Raw genomic sequence first — 18,809 nt, forward strand, 5'->3', positions numbered from 1 at the left:
AACGTTCCCGTTATAGTCAACCATCTTAAGCCGGGATGGTGTGATGGGTGGTTTGACCTTCATGGCCTGGACTGCAGAGTAAGCAATCAGGTTGGCGGATGCGCCGGTGTCCAGACGGAAGGCGACGCGCGATCGGTTGACCGTCAGGGTGGCACACCACTCATCGTCTGGATTGATGGCATTGACCTTGTTGACATCAATGACGGCAACTCGGAAGTCATCCTGGTCATCTGCATCACTTAACTGGAAGTCTTGATGCGTGGGCTGGACGGTCCTGACTCGTGTGCGAGGTTGTCGAGGATGCGCCGGATCCATAGGTTGAGCCGCACGACAGCGGGCTGCGTAGTGGCCTATCATGGCACATCTGTTGCACTGTCGGTATTTTGCAGGACATTGCCCTTTTAAGTGTAGACCTCCACAATTTCTGCACGTCATGACGTCACGGCGTTCGTTGCGCCACTGCGCATGCGCAGTGCGATCTTGCGGTGGGCGCGCCTGCGCAGTGCGTCCCTCGTTGTGGCCGTTATTTTTGGCGCGCACCTGCGCGGGAGACCGCGAAAAGCGCGGGAAGCGGCCGCTGTCGTCCGGGCCGTGGGGCGGGAAGAAATCGACGGCCTGGATGCGTTCAACGTCGTGGGCGGCCTGGCTTGCCGATTCGACGGCTGGGGACCCCCTCCGTGCCAACTCGGACGCCTGAAATCGGGCAAAACGGCAGGTAGCATTTTCATGGAGGACACAGGCTTCCACAGCAGACGCTAAGGTGAGGCTCTTTATTTTAAGAAGCTGCTGGCGTAGGCCACTAGAGGCAACGCCAAAAACAATCTGGTCCCTGATCATGGACTCTGTAGTGGTGCCGTAACCGCAGGACTGCGCTAGAATCCGGAGGTGCGTCAAAAAGGGTTGAAAAAGCTCCTCCTTACCTTGCAGGCGTTGCTGAAAGATGTATCTTTCAAAAGTTTCGTTTACTTCAGTTTGAAAGTGCTGGTCCAGTTTGAGGATGACCGTGTCATATTTGGCCTGGTTTTCGCCTTCTTCGAACACCAGTGAATTAAAGACATCGTTTGGGTGGGGGCCTGCGTAGAAGAGGAGCATTGCAATCTTCGAATCATCCGAGGCATTCTGTTTTTCGGTGGCACGGATGTACAGGTCAAATCGCTGCCTGTAGAGCTTCCAGTTGGTGCCTAGGTTCCCCGTGACTTGCATCGGCTGCGGTTTGCCGGTGTGGTCCATGTCCAGAATGGCAGGTTAGTAGGCAGGTATCGATCCACTCCTGTACCATGTGGTGTTGGGTGTTCTGACACACAGATGAGCCAACACAGTTGCATATGGTACAACGCTTCTTTATTTAAACTCACTATTTACAACTTGGTCTTTGCACTCTGCACGTGGAGGGCTCCCTGCTTGTGGTGTTTCAACAGCTCTTTCTTGTTTCCTTCTCCCCAGACCTACTGACCTCCAGGTGTCGTGCTCGTGCTTTTTATGTGGTTGGTGTTCTTGTCTGTGATTGGTTGTGGTGTTGTGTACTCTGATTTGCCTGTTAGTGTGTCCATCATGATGTGTGTGTTTGAATATCATGACAGATCCTTGAAAAGGGCCTGCGAAATCTGCATGCAAGCGTGCCCAAGGCCGCCCTGGCCATTCCCAGTGATGTAGGGGTGCGGCCGGCGGAAGCTTCTGATGCTCCTGGCAAATGGAGCAGTTTTGGGCCACCTTCTCAATGTCGGTGTCGAGGCCTGGCCACCAGACATAACTCCGGACCAACATTTTCATTTTGGTCACACCTGGATGCCCATTGTGCAAATCTGTTAGTATCAGCTCCTGGCCTTTTTCCGGGACAATCACACGCTTCCCCCACAAGAGGATGCCATCTTCCACGCTGAATTCTGACAGCTTGGAGGAAAATGCCCGCAACTCGCCTGGGAGCTGTCTATGCTGCCCACCATACAGGACTATGTGCCGAACCTTTGACAGGACTGGCTCCGTCTGGGTCCACTCACGGATCTGTGATGCCGTGACAGGCAAGGTGTCCATAAAATTTAGGGTTGCAACCACCTCACCGGTCGTGGGGGTCGACATGGGGCCGGTCGATAAAGGCAATCGGCTCAGTGCGTCGGTATTCGCTATCTGCGTACCTGGTTTGTGCTCCAGAGAATACTCGTATGCAGCAAGCAACAAAGCCCAGCGCTGGATCCGTGCGGAAGCAATGGGCGGTATTGGCTTATCCTCTCTGAAAAGTCCCAGCAGAGGCTTATGATCAGTCACGATAGTGAAATGGCGGCCATACACGTACTGGTGGAAGCGTTTCACCGCAAAGACCATTGCCAGGCCCTCCTTCTCGATCTGCGCGTACTTTTTCTCCGCTGCAGTCAATGTGCGGGAGGCGAAAGCTATCGTTCGCTCGGCCCCGTTCTCCATCTTGTGGGACAGGACGGCCCCAATACCATACGGGGATGCATCACATGTGACGAGCAAAGGCTTTCCAGGATCATAGTGGGTTAGTAACCCAGACGACGACAATTGTTGCTTTACCCGCCGGAAAGAGGTTTCTTGCGGCTGACCCCAAACCCAGGTGTGATTTTTCTTTAGCAGAAGGTGCAAAGGGGCCAGCGTAGTTGCCAGATTGGGGAGCAACTTCCCGTAATAGTTTACGAGACCGAGAAAAGAACAAAGATGCAAAGTGTCAGTCGGGGCGGGGGCATGTTGAATTGCACGCACCTTCTCTGCGACGGGGTGCAGACCTTCGTGGTCCACCCGATAACCTAGGTAGACTACTTCCTTTGCCTGAAATACGCACTTTGTGCGACGTAAATGGACTCCAGCCTCCGAAAGGCGTCTAAGGACAGCCTCCAGATTTTCCAAATGTTCCTGCTCCGACGTCCCTGTAATCAAAACGTCATCTAGGTAGACAGCCACACGTGGTAAACCTCTCAAAATGCCCTTCATAACACGTTGAAAAATTGCGCAGGCAGAGGATACTCCAAAGGGCAACCGTGTATATTCATACAGGCCCCGGTGTGTATTAATCATTACATATGGTCGGGAGGCAGGGTCCAGCTCCAACTGCAGGTAGGCGTGACTCATATCTAATTTTGTGAACGAGAGTCCACCTGCAAGTTTCACGTAGAGATCCTCTATGCGAGGCATTGGATATCGGTCGAGTCGGGAAACCGTATTCACTGTAAGTTTATAGTCACCACACAAGCGAACTGTGGCATCTGGCTTCATTACAGGTACAATTGGTGCTGCCCAGTCAGCAAAACGGACGGGCCTGATAATACCCAAACTCTCCAAACGAGTGAGCTCCCCTTCTACATCCTCGAGCAAGGCGTAAGGCACTGGGCGCCCCCGGAAATAGTGCGGCGTGGCTCCTGGTTTGACTTGGATACGGGCTACGGCCCCTTTTATTTTCCCCAAACCAGGCTGGAATACATCTGGGTATCGTCCTAGCACCTCAGTCAACCCTTCATAAACTGTTTGGAGGATGTGCTGCCATTGCAACCGCAAATGGCGCAACCAGTCCCGACCCAACAGGCTGGGCCCATGGCCGCGCACCACGATAAGTGGGAAACGCCCCTCCTGGCGTCCATAGACAACAGGGGTCATTGTAGTTCCTGCAATGTCCAGTGGTTCCCCCGTGTAGGTGGCCAACCTGGCTTGTGAGTCGGTTAATGTAAGGATCTGTATACCCTGCTTGATGCGGTCGAATGTCCTCTGGGCGATCACGGAGACCGCTGCGCCAGTATCCAACTCCATCTCAAGCGGGTGGCCATTGACCCGTACGGTCACCTTAATGGGGGCCACACGGGGAGCTGCCACACAATGCAGCTGCAGGCAGTCGTCCTCCGTCTCCACGTCCTCAGGAGTAGTCACCGCAGGTTCATCCCATCTTCGTCGCCAGTTTTGTAAGGGCCACGAAGACTCCAGCACGAGTTTTAAGGATACAAAGTAATAACATTTATTTACTATAACATATATACATAACAGTAGCAGTAACTTCCCTTGCTACATACTCCTTCCTGCTGGTTCCTGAACTGGCCAGCTTTATTTATACTAGGAGTTTACTAGTGGTTTCTCCGCCCCCCCTCATTGGGGAAGCTCATACTCCCATAGGATTGTGGGATAGTCATTAGTCCCCAGCCAATGGTAAGTAGGCAGGTTATAACAGACATTGAGTTGTAATTTGGCTGAAAGTAATCTCCCACTCTAAAACTTGCAATTTTGCATGCTCGTGTGTGTGTGTGCTGCAAAAGTATTTCAATATTTCGATATTTTTACCTGAGTGGCTTTTTTCCCGCACAATAAAAAGCAAATGCTTTTGTGTTTAAAACTCAAGAACCACTTCTGGACTGGTTTACTTGAAATCAGCATTTAAACGGGCCAGCGGAGACATGAGGGTTGTGGGTGGGAGGTGGTGGGGTTGGCAGACGAGGTGGTCTGTTATTGGCCAGCAGTGACTGATCCAGCCACCATCAATGGGTTTACCCGTTGTTTGTGCCCTCTGCCGCTGAGGAGCCCACAGTCAGTGGGGAGGGCGGGAGGCGGGGAGGTTGCCGTCGATGAAGCCAGGAGATCCGACTGGCGGAACGGATGGAAAATTTTAGCCATCGAGATAATAAGGCCAGCATTATAAACTCTCTCTACACCCTGTTACAGTCAGACCTGGAGCGGTTGTCTAGGGAAGCCATTTTCTACCCCTCCTCACGTGGCCATAATGATGCGCGCACAAAACTGATGTTGCAGGTGGATCGCACGTTATAAAGTGAATCTAGGTTTGATTTTTATCGACATCACTGGGAGTTAAAATCTGCCGGGTTCATACAGACCGACAAAGCAGGAGCAGAAGTAGGCCATTCGGTCCCTCAAGACTGTTCCCCTATTCAATCCATCCGATGTGTTTGTGTTTCGAATTTCACGTTCCTGTCTGTTTCAGAGTGTTGTTGTAAGCATATTCGTGTTTGATTATACGTAGGGATGCGTTTAACAAGTGTGAGCATGTACGAGTGAAGTCAGCGGCAGCGTGGTTTTTCAGTATAGCCACGGGGAGCTTCTGTATAGTTGGGTCTAACTGCTGCTAGTTTCGACTACCTTTCGTGGTTGAGTTATACCACACTATTTATCTGCAATAACATTTGGCTCCCTTGCCTAACAAGAATCTATCTCCCTCTACCTTAAAAATATTCCTTTGTCAGGACCTGTAGGGATCCTGCAGAAGCCGGGAAATCTAGCGACAAGATAAAAGTTTGACTGCACCAATTTAACTGCCTCAATGCAGCTTGAGGAAGCTCTGTTTCATTCCAGCGAGACTCATTCATGCAGATGAGAATTTCAAATGAATTATTAATCGCAACACTTCACGTGCCTGACACACAACGTGCTCACCTTTATAGCTCTCAAAGATGTTCACAAGAAAGTTGACTTCTTCAGCAATCTTTTCTTCAAAGGATTTCTTGCCCATCCCAAACTCACGGAGTCTTGACATCACAAACTTCCGTGTGTCCTGCCATTGCTTCCCGTCGCTCAATGTGATGCCTAGAAGTGGCACAACAGCAGCTCAAATATTACATAGAATGGGAGTATATGTAAATGGAATCATTTTCATTCACCTGCAGTAAGATTGTTTCACATCCCCTCCGAGCTCGCATTCCAGATATAACCACTTGGATTTTTAAAAATCTCTTCTTCTCCCTGATTCTTTTACCAAATATTTTGCAACTTACCTGGAGTGTTTATCAGTTCCCATTTAAGATGTTCCCACAATAATGAGGCATAACAGTAAAGAACGAAGGCTTGTCAATCTAATATCGGCCAGCATGACCATTGCCCTTCGTGAAGATATTTGTAATTCCTTTCCAATTGTTCAGCAATTGTGGAAATTTAAAGTCCTTTGGAAATTGCTGGTGCTACAGTGGTAGATTTCATAGACTGTCAGAGAATTTTCAGTGCAGAAGGAGGTCATTCGGCCCATCGAGTCTGCACCGGCCCTTGGGAAGATCATCCGACCTAAGCCCACACCTCCACCCTATCTCCGTAACCCAGTAATCCCACCTAACCTTTTTGGACACTAAGGGCAATTTAGCATGGCCAGTCCACCTAACTTGCACATCTTTGGACTGTGGGAGGAAACCGGAGCACCTGGAGGAAACCCACGCATACACGGGGAGAACATGCAGACTCCGCGCAGCGACCCAAGCTTGGAATCGATACTGGAACCCTGGAGCTGTGAATCTATTGTGCTAACCACTGTGCTACCGTGCCGCCCAGGTCACAGAAAACGTGCAGACTATTCCATGTGTCTGTTATTCAAAGGTTAGAGTTATCTCGATGTGTGTGAGGAGGTAATATGTTTAGCCAGCAGGTAAAAAAACAGCAATACCGCATTTTTCAGCTGCCAACCCAAAACTTTGTTCCAGTTTTAAAAAAAATCTTTTTATTGCCATTTTCTATATTTATAAACAGTTATATACATTTTTTTACCATGTTAATTATTTTATGAAACAGAAAGGTTTATCCTGTCCTTCACTTAATGTACATTTTGCCGCCCTCTGGCTAGACCTGTGGTCTCTTCCGCCCCACCCCCCCCCCCTTGCGTCCTCACCCTTTCCCTTCCCCATCGACTTCGGCTGTGTTTGCTTTGTGATCAGGGAGGGGGGAGTTGCCCCCCCCACCCCATCATTCCCTTTTTGTGCCTTTCCAGCCTTTCCTCTTTCTCCTCCTCCCCCCTCCCTCCCCCCCGGGTAGTGCATTCCTTTTGTCCCCCCTCTATCTTTGTTTTACCCTTATCTTTCCTCTTTTTCTTCCTCTCTCTCCCGTTTTCCTATTTTACTCCTCGTTGCTGACCTCGAATAGGTTTTGGAACAGGCCGACAAACTGCCACCATGTATTTAGGAAGCCTTCCTCCGACCCTCGGGTGGCGTACTTAATCTTCTCCAGGTGGAGAAATTCCGAGAGGTCAGCGAGCCAGTCTGCAGCTGTGGGTGGTGCTGCCGATCGCCAGCCGATTCTCCGACGTGCGATTAGGGAAGCGAAAGCAAGGGCGACGACCCTCTCCACCATGTGTAGATCTGGCTGCTCCGATACCCCAAAGATTGCCACTATAGGGCATGTCTTCACCCTCGCCCCCACAACCTTGGACATTGCCTCGGAGAAGGCTGCCCAGAACCCAGCAAGTTTGGGACAAGCCCAGAACATGTGGGTGTGGTTGGCCGGGCCCCTCTGGCACCGCTCACATTTGTCCTCCATCTCCGGGAAGAACCTGCTCATTCGGGTTCTGGTCAGGTGCGCTCTGTGCACCACTTTGAGCTGCATTAGGCTGAGCCTTGCGCAGGAGGAGGTGGAGCTCACCCTGCTCAGTGCTTTGCTCCAGAGTCCCCAACCCACTTCTGTCCCCAGTTCGTCCTCTCATTTCCATTTGGTCTCGTCCAGTGGTGTCTGAGCTCTGTCCAGTAACTGTCCGTACATTTTCCCACATAGTCCCCCTTCTTTGCTGCTTGTGCCTATCAGATCCTCTAATAGTGGTTTCTGGGGCCCCGTGGTATCCTACTGTCTCATTGCCGAGGAAGTTGTTTTATTTGCAGGTGCTTCATTTCCTGTCCTTTCGGTAGTCTCCACTTCTTTGCCAGTTTGTCCAGTGTCGCCAGTCTGTGCCCTACATAAATATCCCTGACCGTCAGTGTGCCCCCGTTCCGCCTCCATCTTTTGAAGGTGGTGTCTAGCATGGCTGGGGGAATTTGTGATTGGGGACCATGGGGGACATCTTAGTTAGCCCGAAGTGTTGTCTCAGCTGGGTCCACGTTCTCAGCATGGCCGCTACCACTGGGCTCATTGTGTACCTTGTTGAGGGGGATGGGATTGCTGCTGTAGCCAGGACCCGCAGGGTTGTTCCTTTACAGGAGGTATTCCACCATCCGTACCCACTCTGAGTTGTGTTTGTGTACCCATCCCCTCACTCTTCCTGCCGTTGCTGCCCAGTGGTAGTATTGTAGGCTCGGTAAAGCCAAGCCACCTTTGATTTTCCTTCTTTGCAGTGTCGGTTTGGGAATTCTCGGATTCTTCCCCCCCGCAGAAATACCATGATTAGACTTCTCCAGTTTGGAAAAAGGCCTTGGGGATGATGATCGGGATGGATCAAAGCAGGAAGAGGAACCTCGGCAGCATGTTCATCTTGATCGTCTGCACTCTCCCCACCAGGGAGAGTGGGAGTGAGCCCCACCTCTGTAGGCCTGTTTTTACTTCCTCCACCATGTAGTTATCTCTATGTGCATGTACATACGGGGCTAATGTGTAATCAGTAGCACCAGATGATCACTAGAGGGCCGGACCAACAGGGGTATAAAAGCAACCGCATCGTGCCTCTCGCTCTCTCTTTCGGGTGTACTGTGACCAGGACAGGAGAATAAAATTAGCTCAGATGGTTAGTGTAGTTAAGCATAGTTACTGTAGTTTGATCTTGTTGACCTTATCACTACTATTAATATTAAAGTAAAGATCTCATGCAATTATTGTTATAGTTACTCAATAAACCTTTTGTTACTACTGGATGAGTTTGAGTCTTCTTCATCGAGATTCAGAAGACCTCATCAGTAACCAAGCTTTGAGTAACACATACTACACTCAGTTGTATATCAAAACACACAAAGAAATATAATAAAAGATGATACAGGAGTGTAATAAAAGACACCAGGCTGGTCAAGTTCCAATTTGTGGATCTGTGCCCAGTCTCTGGCTACCTGGATCCCCAGGTAACGGAATCTGTGCTGGGCCGTTTTAAATGGGAGTCCATCCTGCTCTGCCCCTCCCCCATTTGGGTTCACTGGGAATGTCTCACTTTTGCCAAGGTTAAGTTTGTAACTCAAAAAGGTTCCAAACTCTTTCAGGATCTGCAGTATTGCCTTCAGTCCCTTCTGTGGCTTTGAGACATAAAGGAGCAGGTCATCCGCACAGGGTGAAATTCTATGCTCTCTGTCTCCTCTCCGGATTCCCTTCCAGCTTTTTGCGTCCCGCAGGGCTATCGGCAGGGGTTCGATCGCTAGCGCGAACAAGAGTGGACAGCGGGCAGCCCTGCCTTGTTCCTCTCTGAGCTGGGAGCATTCAGAGCTGGTGGTGTTAGTTTGAACGCTCGCTTTGGGAGCATTGTACAGGAGTCTCACACAGGCGGTGAATCCCGCTCCTATCCCAAACCGTTCCAGTACCTTGAGGAGGTACTTCAATCGACTCTGTCGAAGGCCTTTTCTGCGTCCAGGGAGACGATCACCTCTGGTGCTCTCTCCCCAGTGGGGGGTCATTATTACATTCAGCAGCCGCCTGATGTTCGTTGTGAGATGCCTACCTTGACACAGCCCGTTTGGTCATCTGCGACCACCTCTGGTTCACAGCCTTCCAGCCTTTTGGCCAGGACCTTTGCGAGTATTTTCGCATCAACGTTCAGCAACGAAATGGGACGATATGATCCGCATTCCGTCGGGTCTTTATCCTTTTTGGGTATAAGCGAGATTGTGGCCTGCGCTAGTGTCAGTGGCAGAGTGCCCCTTGCCAGCGAGTTTGCGAACATGTCCCTTAGGTGTGGGGCCAGGGCTGGCCCAAATTCTTTTATAGAAGTCTGCCGGGAACGCGTCGGGTCCCGGTGCCTTCCCCACCTGCATGGAGCTGATGCTCTACATGATTTCTCCCAGGTCTATTGGTGCTTCCAGCTCCCCCCTTCTGTCTTCCCCTACAACTGGTAGTTCCAGTCAAAGAACTGTTTCATTCCCGCGTCCCCGTTGGGGGGCTCAGACGTGTACAGTCCCCGGTAGAAGGTCTCAAATACCCGATTGACCTCCTTTGGTTCTGTTACCAGTCTGTCTCTGCTATCCATTACCTGCGCTATTTCCCTCGTGGATGCCTGCTTTCTCAGCTGGTGAGCCAATAGGTGGCCAGCCTTGTCTCCGTGTTTGTAGAAGGTCCCCCGTGTCTGGTGGAGTTGGTACACGGCATTCCTAGTGGATAGCAGGTTAAAGTCCATTTGCAGCTTTTTCCTCTCCGCCAGCAGCTCTATGGTCGGGGCCTCGGAGTATTTTCTGTCAACTTCCAGGATGGAGCCCACCAGTTGTTGCCTGCCCACCCTCTCTGCCCTATCTCTGCTTGCCTGTCTTTCACCCGCTGTTCCTGCCCCTTTCCTTCGCTGCTACTTCTGATATCTCGCCGTCCCCCCGGTCTATTGTTGCCAGACATATTCTTCTCCTGTGTCCTTTGTATTCGGGTGAGTTTCGGTGTGCTTTCTTGGCCGCAATCTCCGATAAATTGACGATGTTGGGTCTGATTGGGAGGAGAGCCACCTGGTGTGTGTCTGCTCAGCACATCGCTGCCACCAGAAATCTTTGTTCCAGTTTGTTGATGTTTGAATTGGTGAAACCTCCTGTATGAGAAGTGATAGAGTGGAGGACTGGGAGATGGTGAGGGTGGGTGTGGGTGCGGGTGGAGTGGTGGCAGAGTGTTCTAAGTTTCAATCTTCATAAAGGAAGCTGGAGAGGGTGATCATTGAGAGTCGGGATCATTACAGAACTCAGTCATGTAACTGCGCGATGGTGAAAAAAGGTCACATTCATAATCCGCCCACGTTAACGCTACCACCAAGAAAGCACAACAGAGCCTATACTTCCTCAGGAAACTGAGGAAATTCGGCATGCCCATGTTGATTCATATCAACTTTTGCAGATGAACCATAGAAAGCATCCCATCAGGCTGCATCACAGCCTGGTATGGCAACTGCTCAGCCCAAGACCACAAGAAACTTCAGAGAGTCGTAAACAAAGCCCAGTCCATCACACAAATCTGCCTCCCATCCATTGACTCCATCTACACCTCCCTCTGCCTGGGGAAAGCGGGCAGCATAATCAAAGACCCCTCCCACCCGGCATACTCACTCTTCCAACTTCTTCCATCGGGCAGGAGATACAGAAGTCTCAGATCACGCACGAACGACTCAAAAACAGCTTCTTCCCGCTGTTACCAGACTCCTAAACGATCCTCTTATGGACTGACCTCATTAACACTACACCCCTGTATGCTTCACCCAATGCCGGTGTATATGTAGTTACACTGTGTACCTTGTGTATTTCCTTTTATTTTCATGTACTCAATGATCTGTTGAGCTGTTCGCAGAAAAATACTTTTCACTGTACCTCGGTACACGTGACAATGAACAAATCCAATCCAAATCCATCAGATCACCAGTCAAACTGCAATGGCTGTTCTTAGTTATGGTCAGTGTCATGTTGATCCGAGGAAAATCCCAGAAATAACAAGTGGATGATTGACGTTCAACAATTGAGTTGAACTGTCTAGATGTCTGATAGTTGAAATATTGGCCGGATTTCTCCGGCTGTTAGGGTTCTCTGTTCCTGCAGGCACTGCACTCCCACCCAGCAGGTTTCCTATTGACACGGGGCTCCGATGGGAAATCCATTGACAAGCGGCGGGAGTAGAGAATTCCGCCACCAGCGAATGGCGCATCACTGAGAAACATGTGGCTGGGGGACCGGATAATCCTGCCCATTGTTCATTAAGATCCTTCTTCAATAAACTAGGAGCAGGAGTAAGCAATTCAACCCCTTGTTCCCGCTTCATGATTCAATACGATCATGGCTGATCTCATCTCTGCCTCATCTCCAGCTTCCTGTCCATTCCCCATCACCCTTCATCCCGCTGCTAATTAAAAATAGATCCATCTGCTCCTGAAATTTGTTTAGTGTTAGGTGTCCACTGCACTCTGAGGATTCCACAGATTCATGATACTTTGAGTGAAGTAATTTCTCCCCATTTCTGTTTTAAATCTGCACCCCCCCCCCTTAGTCCAAAATTATGGCCTCTCCATAGGAATGTCCAACAGGGGAAATATCTTCTCTACGTCTACCCTGTCAATCCCCTTCAGCATCTCATATGATTGAATTAGACCTCCTCTCATTCTTCTAAAGTCCGGCGAGTACAGTCCCAAACTGCTCAATCAATTATTAATAATAACCTTTATTGGTATCACAAGTAGGCTTACATTAACACTGCAATGAAGTTACTGTGAAAACCACCGAGTCGCCGCACTACAGCTCCTGACAAGATTCCGTTCTGGAAGGTAGATTGGGGAAATGTGCCAAAACCTGTTTCCAGTCACATGTTCTTGCATTAATTGCCGTGAGCTAACTTTGCAGCAACAGGCTATGAGGGGGTTAGAATAGACATTCCCTTGGTTGATTAAAGTACAAATTTGATCATGTCCCATTCAGAAACTGTTCACAGTAAATAGCCAGGGACCATGGCGTTTTTGAAAAATAATAATCTTTATTGTCACAAGTAGGCTCCATTAACACTGCAATGAAGTTACTGTGAAAAGCCCCTAGTCGCCACATTCGGGTCCAGAGGGGGAGAATTCAGAATGTCCAATTCATCTAACAGCACGCCTTTCAGGACTTGTGGGAGGAAACCGGAGCACCCGGAGGAATCCCACGCAGACACGGGGAGAACGTGCAGACTCCACACAGACAGTGACCCAAGCCGGGAAGTGAACCTGGGACCTGTGAAGCAACAGTGCTACCCACTGTGCTACCATGTTGCCCCCTCTTTATAAGACAAGTCCTTCAACCTTGGAATCAATCCAGTAAACCCCCTCTCAAACATTTAGCCCTTCCTCAAGTAAGGGGAACAAAACTGTGCTCAGTACTCCAGATACGGTCTCATTAATATCCTATTCAGTCACAACAGCACTTCCCTACTTTTAAATACCTTCAGATATCACCGCCTACCGCCCTGCCTCCACGCAACTCCCACCCACCCCAGTGAACAAGCAAACAGGTTTACAAACAAAAATGCTTGAAATCCTCAGCAGGACAGGCAGCATCTGTGGAGGGAAACAGAGTTAATGGGTGGGATATGACACCCTTTCACCCACCTCATTACCCCACCCCCCTTCCCCATACGCGTTGTGATTTGTGGTGGTGGAGGCAGTTTCTCGTTGCCAGGCGGAAGAAAAGGACTTAGAGGGAGTGCAGATAATATGCCGGAGAATGGCTCCAGGGATGGGGGAGGGCCGGAGGTGGTGGATGGAGGGTGGGCGGTTTAGGGATAGGGTTGGAGAAGCTGAGACCATTCTCCTTGGGGAAGGGAAGGTCGAGAAGAAATTTGATAGAGGTGTTCAAAATCGCCGAGGGATCTAGATTGAGTAGATTGGGGGGGGGGGCGGGGGGGCTGAATTTTATGGGAATGGGGTGGGGGTGTAGAGGGCGAAGTGGGGGGAGGGGCGTGTAGAGGGGGAAGTGGGGGGAGGGGGGTGTAGAGGGGGAAGTGGGGGGTGTAGAGGGGAAAGTGGGGGGGGGGGGGTAGCCAGAGGGGGTTGGAGTTATATTGTCCTGTGCCACCCCAGAAGGAAAGTCAGTCCTGAATCAGACTACTTTAAACAAGACCACTCTGTAGCCATGTTTCGGGTGGCCCTAACGAGGTGAGGGTTGAAACTCCGGTGGCTGGTCGGGGGAGAAATCCAGCCCCAGTTTGATCCGCAAGCAATCCCATGGGAAAGATCAATGGCAACCGGAGTGAGTCAAGCCTCGGGTTTTTAGAACAGGAAGGGATCGGCCACTCTGCGGGTGGGTGGCTGAGGGGGTCGCGGGATTGTGGACTGGGTGGCGTGGTAATACCTTGGGCGGGAGGGGGTGTATGTCCCCAATGCGGTGGAACACCCTCTCCACATTCGTCCCCCCCCTACCTTTTAACCAGTTACGTTCAGATAAACGGCCTTCTCTTCACCCTCCTCCCCCATCACTGTCCAGTTTGGAGGCAGTCTTATTGGACATTAACAGGCTGCAGTAGATCAAAGGGTCCGCACGCTAGTGGGTGCCTCGCCCTCACCTCCTGTGTTATGAGGACCAGGTAGGGGTGGGCAGGAAGGCAGTGGGATACCCACCTGACATATTTTAGGTTACCCTTCCCTCCCCTCCCCGCTGCTAAATTCCTGGGGGTAAGGGTGGGGTGGGGACAGTAACATTGGCTACTAACGAGCTGAGAGAGAAGGCGGTCAATGAGCCATAGCTCAATTCCGCAGTCTTCCATCCCACTTTGAGATCTGCGATGCGACAAACTGATTGAGCCGAGGAAGCAACGCAAGAAAAACACAGGTTCAAATGTCAATTACCACATCGGAACGAATATTCGTCAAAGATCGGAATGTGTGGCCTCCCGGCGAATTGATCAGCATGGTCCACAAGAGCATCCTTCACCGTGTCATAGCCCGCCAGCACCACTGCCTTCTGTGCCCCAATCGACACTGAAAATACACTTCCGTATTTCTCTGAGAGCTAAAGGAGAGAGAGAGCTTTAATTAGGTTGAATTGTCCTTTCTCGTGAGCGACAGTGAAGAACGAGTCGTGGGAAAAACAGAGAGGAAACTAACAACTGATTGAGCCTCAAAGCCCAGCCCCTCAATCTGGGGAAAGTTAACGCCTCAGAATCATCGTCGATTCACAACCATCATAACCCGGGATCGCCCCAATAAACATTGGATTCCGGGTGTGATCGAAGGGCCTCATCGCGCCCGACTCGGTGACTCGGTGACGGGGTGAGGCCGTTAAATCTCGCCAGATGCCTCTTGTGATATTTGCGATGCTCGGAATGTCTGGTGAGATCTAATGAGATTAGGCTCATTTAAATATATTGCCGCCCGATTCTCCGGAGATCCGGGAACAAACACCCTCGCCTGGGAGACCTCACCGTGGCGCTGTTTAGCACTGGTTCACACAGTCCAAAGATGTGCTTGTTAGGTGAATTGGCCATGCTAAATTGCCCTTAGTGTCCAAAATGTTTAAGTGTGGGTTACTGGCTTACGGGGACATGGCGGATGCTTGGCTTGCGAAGGGTGCTCTTTGTAAGGGCCAGTAGACTCGATGGGCCGGATGGCCTCCTTCTGCACTGTAAATTCTATGATTTTACAATCATGGACCACACGTTGCAGCACCTGGGGTAGTCTCCCGGGCCATTGGAGGCCCCCGGGTGATTGGGCCCTGGGCAGGGTGGAATCTGGCACTCCCGCTTCCATTCGGGCACCTTTACACCGCCAGACTGGTACTCTGGCAGTGCCACCAGACACCCTGTAAGTGCTGCCCTGGCACTTCTAGGATGTCTGCGTGGCTCTTCCAATCTGGCAGGGACACTATCAGGGTGCCAGGTTGGCAATGCCAAGGTGTCCAAGTGCCAGGTTGCCCATGCCAGTGTTCAGACCCAGGGGTCCTGCCCTTAAGAGGTGGAGTGAGAGCTGAATCGAGGACCCCCTAAGAGATATGTTGGGGCACTGGGTGATCTGGAGGCAGCAGTGGGAAGTCTGAGGGGGGGTTAAGAGTTCAGATTGAGGGAAGCACAGTGGCACAGTGATTAGCACTGCTGTCTCAAGGCGCCGAGGTCCCAGGTTTGATCCCGACTCTGGGTCACTGTCCGTGTGGAGTTTGCACATTCTCCCCGTGTTTATGTGGATTTTGCCCCCACAACCCAAAAGATGTGCAGGATGGGTGGATTGGCCACCCCAATTGCCCCTTAATTGGAAAAAATGAATTGGGTACTCTAAATTTAAGGGAAATAAGGAGTTCAGAGCGGCATTTAAAACTGGCACCCAGATCTCTTCCTCATGAGCTGAGCTCGTCAGAACAGGAAGTGAGGTAAGTGCGGCCTTCCCTACCAAGGCTAAAAAAGAATCTAGTTTGATAATGGGGTTGTTCTTGGTGCTGTAGGCGCCAAGAAGCACCCTGCTGTTACCGTCCAAAACAAACCGCTGTTTTTTGTGCATTAAGTCGCACCCTTCAATACATCAACCTCCTTAATATCACAAATCAGCTCCGGTGCAGCAATAATCCTTGTAAAACAACCAGAATTTGTTCTTTCACGGAAGAATCAGTCACCAAGCTGGGTGACGTCCTGTTAACATCCAGACTCCAACATACTGGAGAGGCAGTGGAGTAGTGGCATTGTCACTGGGTGAGTAATCCAGAGACCCAGGGTAATGTTCCGGGGACCTGGGTTCTAATCCCACCGCCACTAGATTTGAATTCAATAAAAATTCGGAATTAAAAGTCCAACGATGACCATGAGTTGATTGTCGTGAAACCCTTTAGGGAAGCAAATCTGCCGCCTCACCCAGCCGGGCCTGCATGTGACCCCCAGACTCACACAGCAATGCGGCTGACTCTTAACTGCCCCTCTGTAATGGCTGAACAAGCCACTCAGTTCAACGGCAGTGAGGAATGGGCATCAAATACTGGCCCAGGAAGTAACGCTCACATCCCGTGAATGTTTTTAAAGTGTAGAAAAGAAAATGAGCAGCAGTGTGAAAATGAGACAAGTGGCTTCAATGAAGCGATGCTACAAGGTTCGATTTAGCTGCCAGCTTTCAAATACGTACTTGTCTTCAGGTTCAGTGGAACCAGCCTACAAACCCCTTGGTTCTCTGGGAATATTTACTGAGAGACCCTTTTTCCATTCCTGATGCACTCTGGCCTTTTGAAGGGCAGGGGAGTTATCCCCTGGTGTCCCGCTCAATTTTTATCCCTCAATCAACATCACATAAATCAGATTATCAGATTATCACATTGCTGCCAGTGGGATCTTGCTGTGCAAATTGGCGGCTAGATTTCCTACAACAGTGACAGGATACACTTCATTGGCTGTGGAGCACTGAGCGAGTGGCCGTGAAAAACACTGTATCCTTTCTTCTTTCATCTCTGCCTCCTCAATGTAATTAATTATCTACATAACTCAGAAAAATTCAGGAAGCTTTATTATCACTTGTTAGGAGGCTTCTCCCCTTGGTATAACTAATTATCTGAACTCTGTTTAAATTTGTCAAACTATCAAATTGACTTTTTATACCAATTAATTGATATGATATTTCTTTACCAAGTATTTATTTAGATCTGTAGTTGATCAAAGTAAATGTTCACTCGCACACTTGCCTTGCCCAACTCCTTGTGAAGTGACATTATTTTCTTTCTCCTCCCATTTGGTTCAGTCACAGTCCAATTCGAGATCAAGATCACAAACTCACAGAATCTCAGATCATAGATTCACAGGATCTCAGGTCACAGAATCTCAGGTGACAGGATCTCAGGTCACAGGATTTCAGGTCACAGGATCTCAGGTTACAGAATCTCAGGTCACAGGATCTCAGGTCACAGGATCTCAGGTCACAGGATCACAGAATCTCGGGTCACAGGATCACAGATGACAATTCACAGACTCACAAGTCTGAGACTTATCCACTCTCAGATCAGAGACTCACAGATCACAGGTCACAAAATCTCAGATCACAGACTAATGGAACACTGATCATGATTTCCAGACTCACAGATCAGAGCCTCACAGACCACAAAATCTTAGATCACAAATAAGAGACGCACATATCACAGGCTCACAGATCAGAGACTCCAAGATCAGCGATTCTCAGATCACAGACTCTCAGATCACAGACTCTCAGATCACAAAGTCTCAGATCACAGAGTTCCATATCAGAGGTCATAGTCACACAGATTAGAGTCACACAGGCCACGGTTTGGGAATCACATATCACAGATGTGAGTCACAGACTCACAGATCAGGGAACCAGAGTCAAAGACTCTCAGATCACAGTCTCTCTGGTCACAGACCCTGTGATTACAGACCCTTTAATCAGAGACCCTCTGATCACACACCCTCAGGTCACACACCCTCAGGTCACACACCCTCAGGTCACACACCCTCTGATCACACACCCTCAGGTCACACACCCTCAGGTCACACACCCTCAGGTCACACACCCTCTGATCACACACCCTCAGGTCACACACCCTCAGGTCACACACCCTCAGGTCACACACCCTCTGGTCACACACCCTCTGATCACACACCCTCAGGTCACACACCCTCAGGTCACACACCCTCTGATCACACACCCTCAGGTCACACACCCTCAGGTCACACACCCTCTGGTCACACACCCTCAGGTCACACACCCTCAGGTCACACACCCTCAGGTCACACACCCTCTGATCACACACCCTCAGGTCACACACCCTCAGGTCACACACCCTCTGATCACACACCCTCAGGTCACACACCCTCTGGTCACACACCCTCTGATCACAGACCACACACTTTAGAATAATCACAGATGTGTTTTATCTCAAGATCTTCTCCTTTCCTTGTCTCCGCCCCCCCCCCCCCCCCCCCCCCCACCCCACCCCGTCACCCCTAGCGCCACTTGGGATGTGTAAATCACCGGTGCCCCGCAGTCCTCAGTGAAAGATTCAAACTAACCTGCATGAGAGACCAGTGCAGCCTCTTGAGGTCCAGTTGGTGCAGGTTGCCAATCAGGGGTAGGGGACTGGGTCCGGGAGGGAGGTTGTCGCCCACTCCTCCCTTACGTCCCAGGAGGGAAACCAGCAGGACAAGGAGCAGCGTCAAGGCCAGTAGTCCCAAGGTGTAGTCTGTGGGGCAGATACTGGAGGCAGACATCATGTGCAAATCAGGAACAGGGAAGTGAGAATCCTTCTCTGAACTGCTTTTACTTTCTAGGGTCCCACCCAGCAATGGTGCCACTTGTTATCTGATCTTATCGTCTAGCTTGGTCCTCTGGTCCCTCCCCTTTCTTAATGGGTTCCAAGAAACCGTCTCAAATTTCTTAATCGTAGAGAGAGGGATTTCAACCCACAGGTTCCCTGTCCAGACAGTTGTACTTTAACTGAGCAGATTGTTGCACAGGACCCTGATCTAAGGCCCACTCCCCCGCAACCCCACCTAACCTGCACATCTTTAGACTATGGGAGGAAAGCGGA

At 50.3% G+C, this 18,809-nt stretch overlaps 1 protein-coding gene across 1 annotated transcript in view; it reads right to left on the reverse strand.

Annotated features, from left to right (window-relative positions):
- LOC140390282 (cytochrome P450 2K1-like) overlaps window positions 1–18,489 on the reverse strand; it is a 61,291-nt gene extending 42,802 nt beyond the window's left edge. Inside the window, exons 1-3 of the mRNA XM_072475305.1 lie at window positions 18,292–18,489; window positions 14,150–14,312; window positions 5,380–5,529 (exon numbers count right to left, since the gene is read on the reverse strand). Coding sequence (XP_072331406.1) covers window positions 5,380–5,529; window positions 14,150–14,312; window positions 18,292–18,489 — 511 coding nt within the window. The remainder of the gene's footprint in view (window positions 1–5,379; window positions 5,530–14,149; window positions 14,313–18,291) is intronic.
- Between the last annotated feature and the right edge of the window lie 320 nt (window positions 18,490–18,809).

The sequence above is a fragment of the Scyliorhinus torazame genome, chromosome 14, assembly GCF_047496885.1.
Source record: "Scyliorhinus torazame isolate Kashiwa2021f chromosome 14, sScyTor2.1, whole genome shotgun sequence".
Lineage (NCBI taxonomy): Eukaryota > Metazoa > Chordata > Chondrichthyes > Carcharhiniformes > Scyliorhinidae > Scyliorhinus > Scyliorhinus torazame.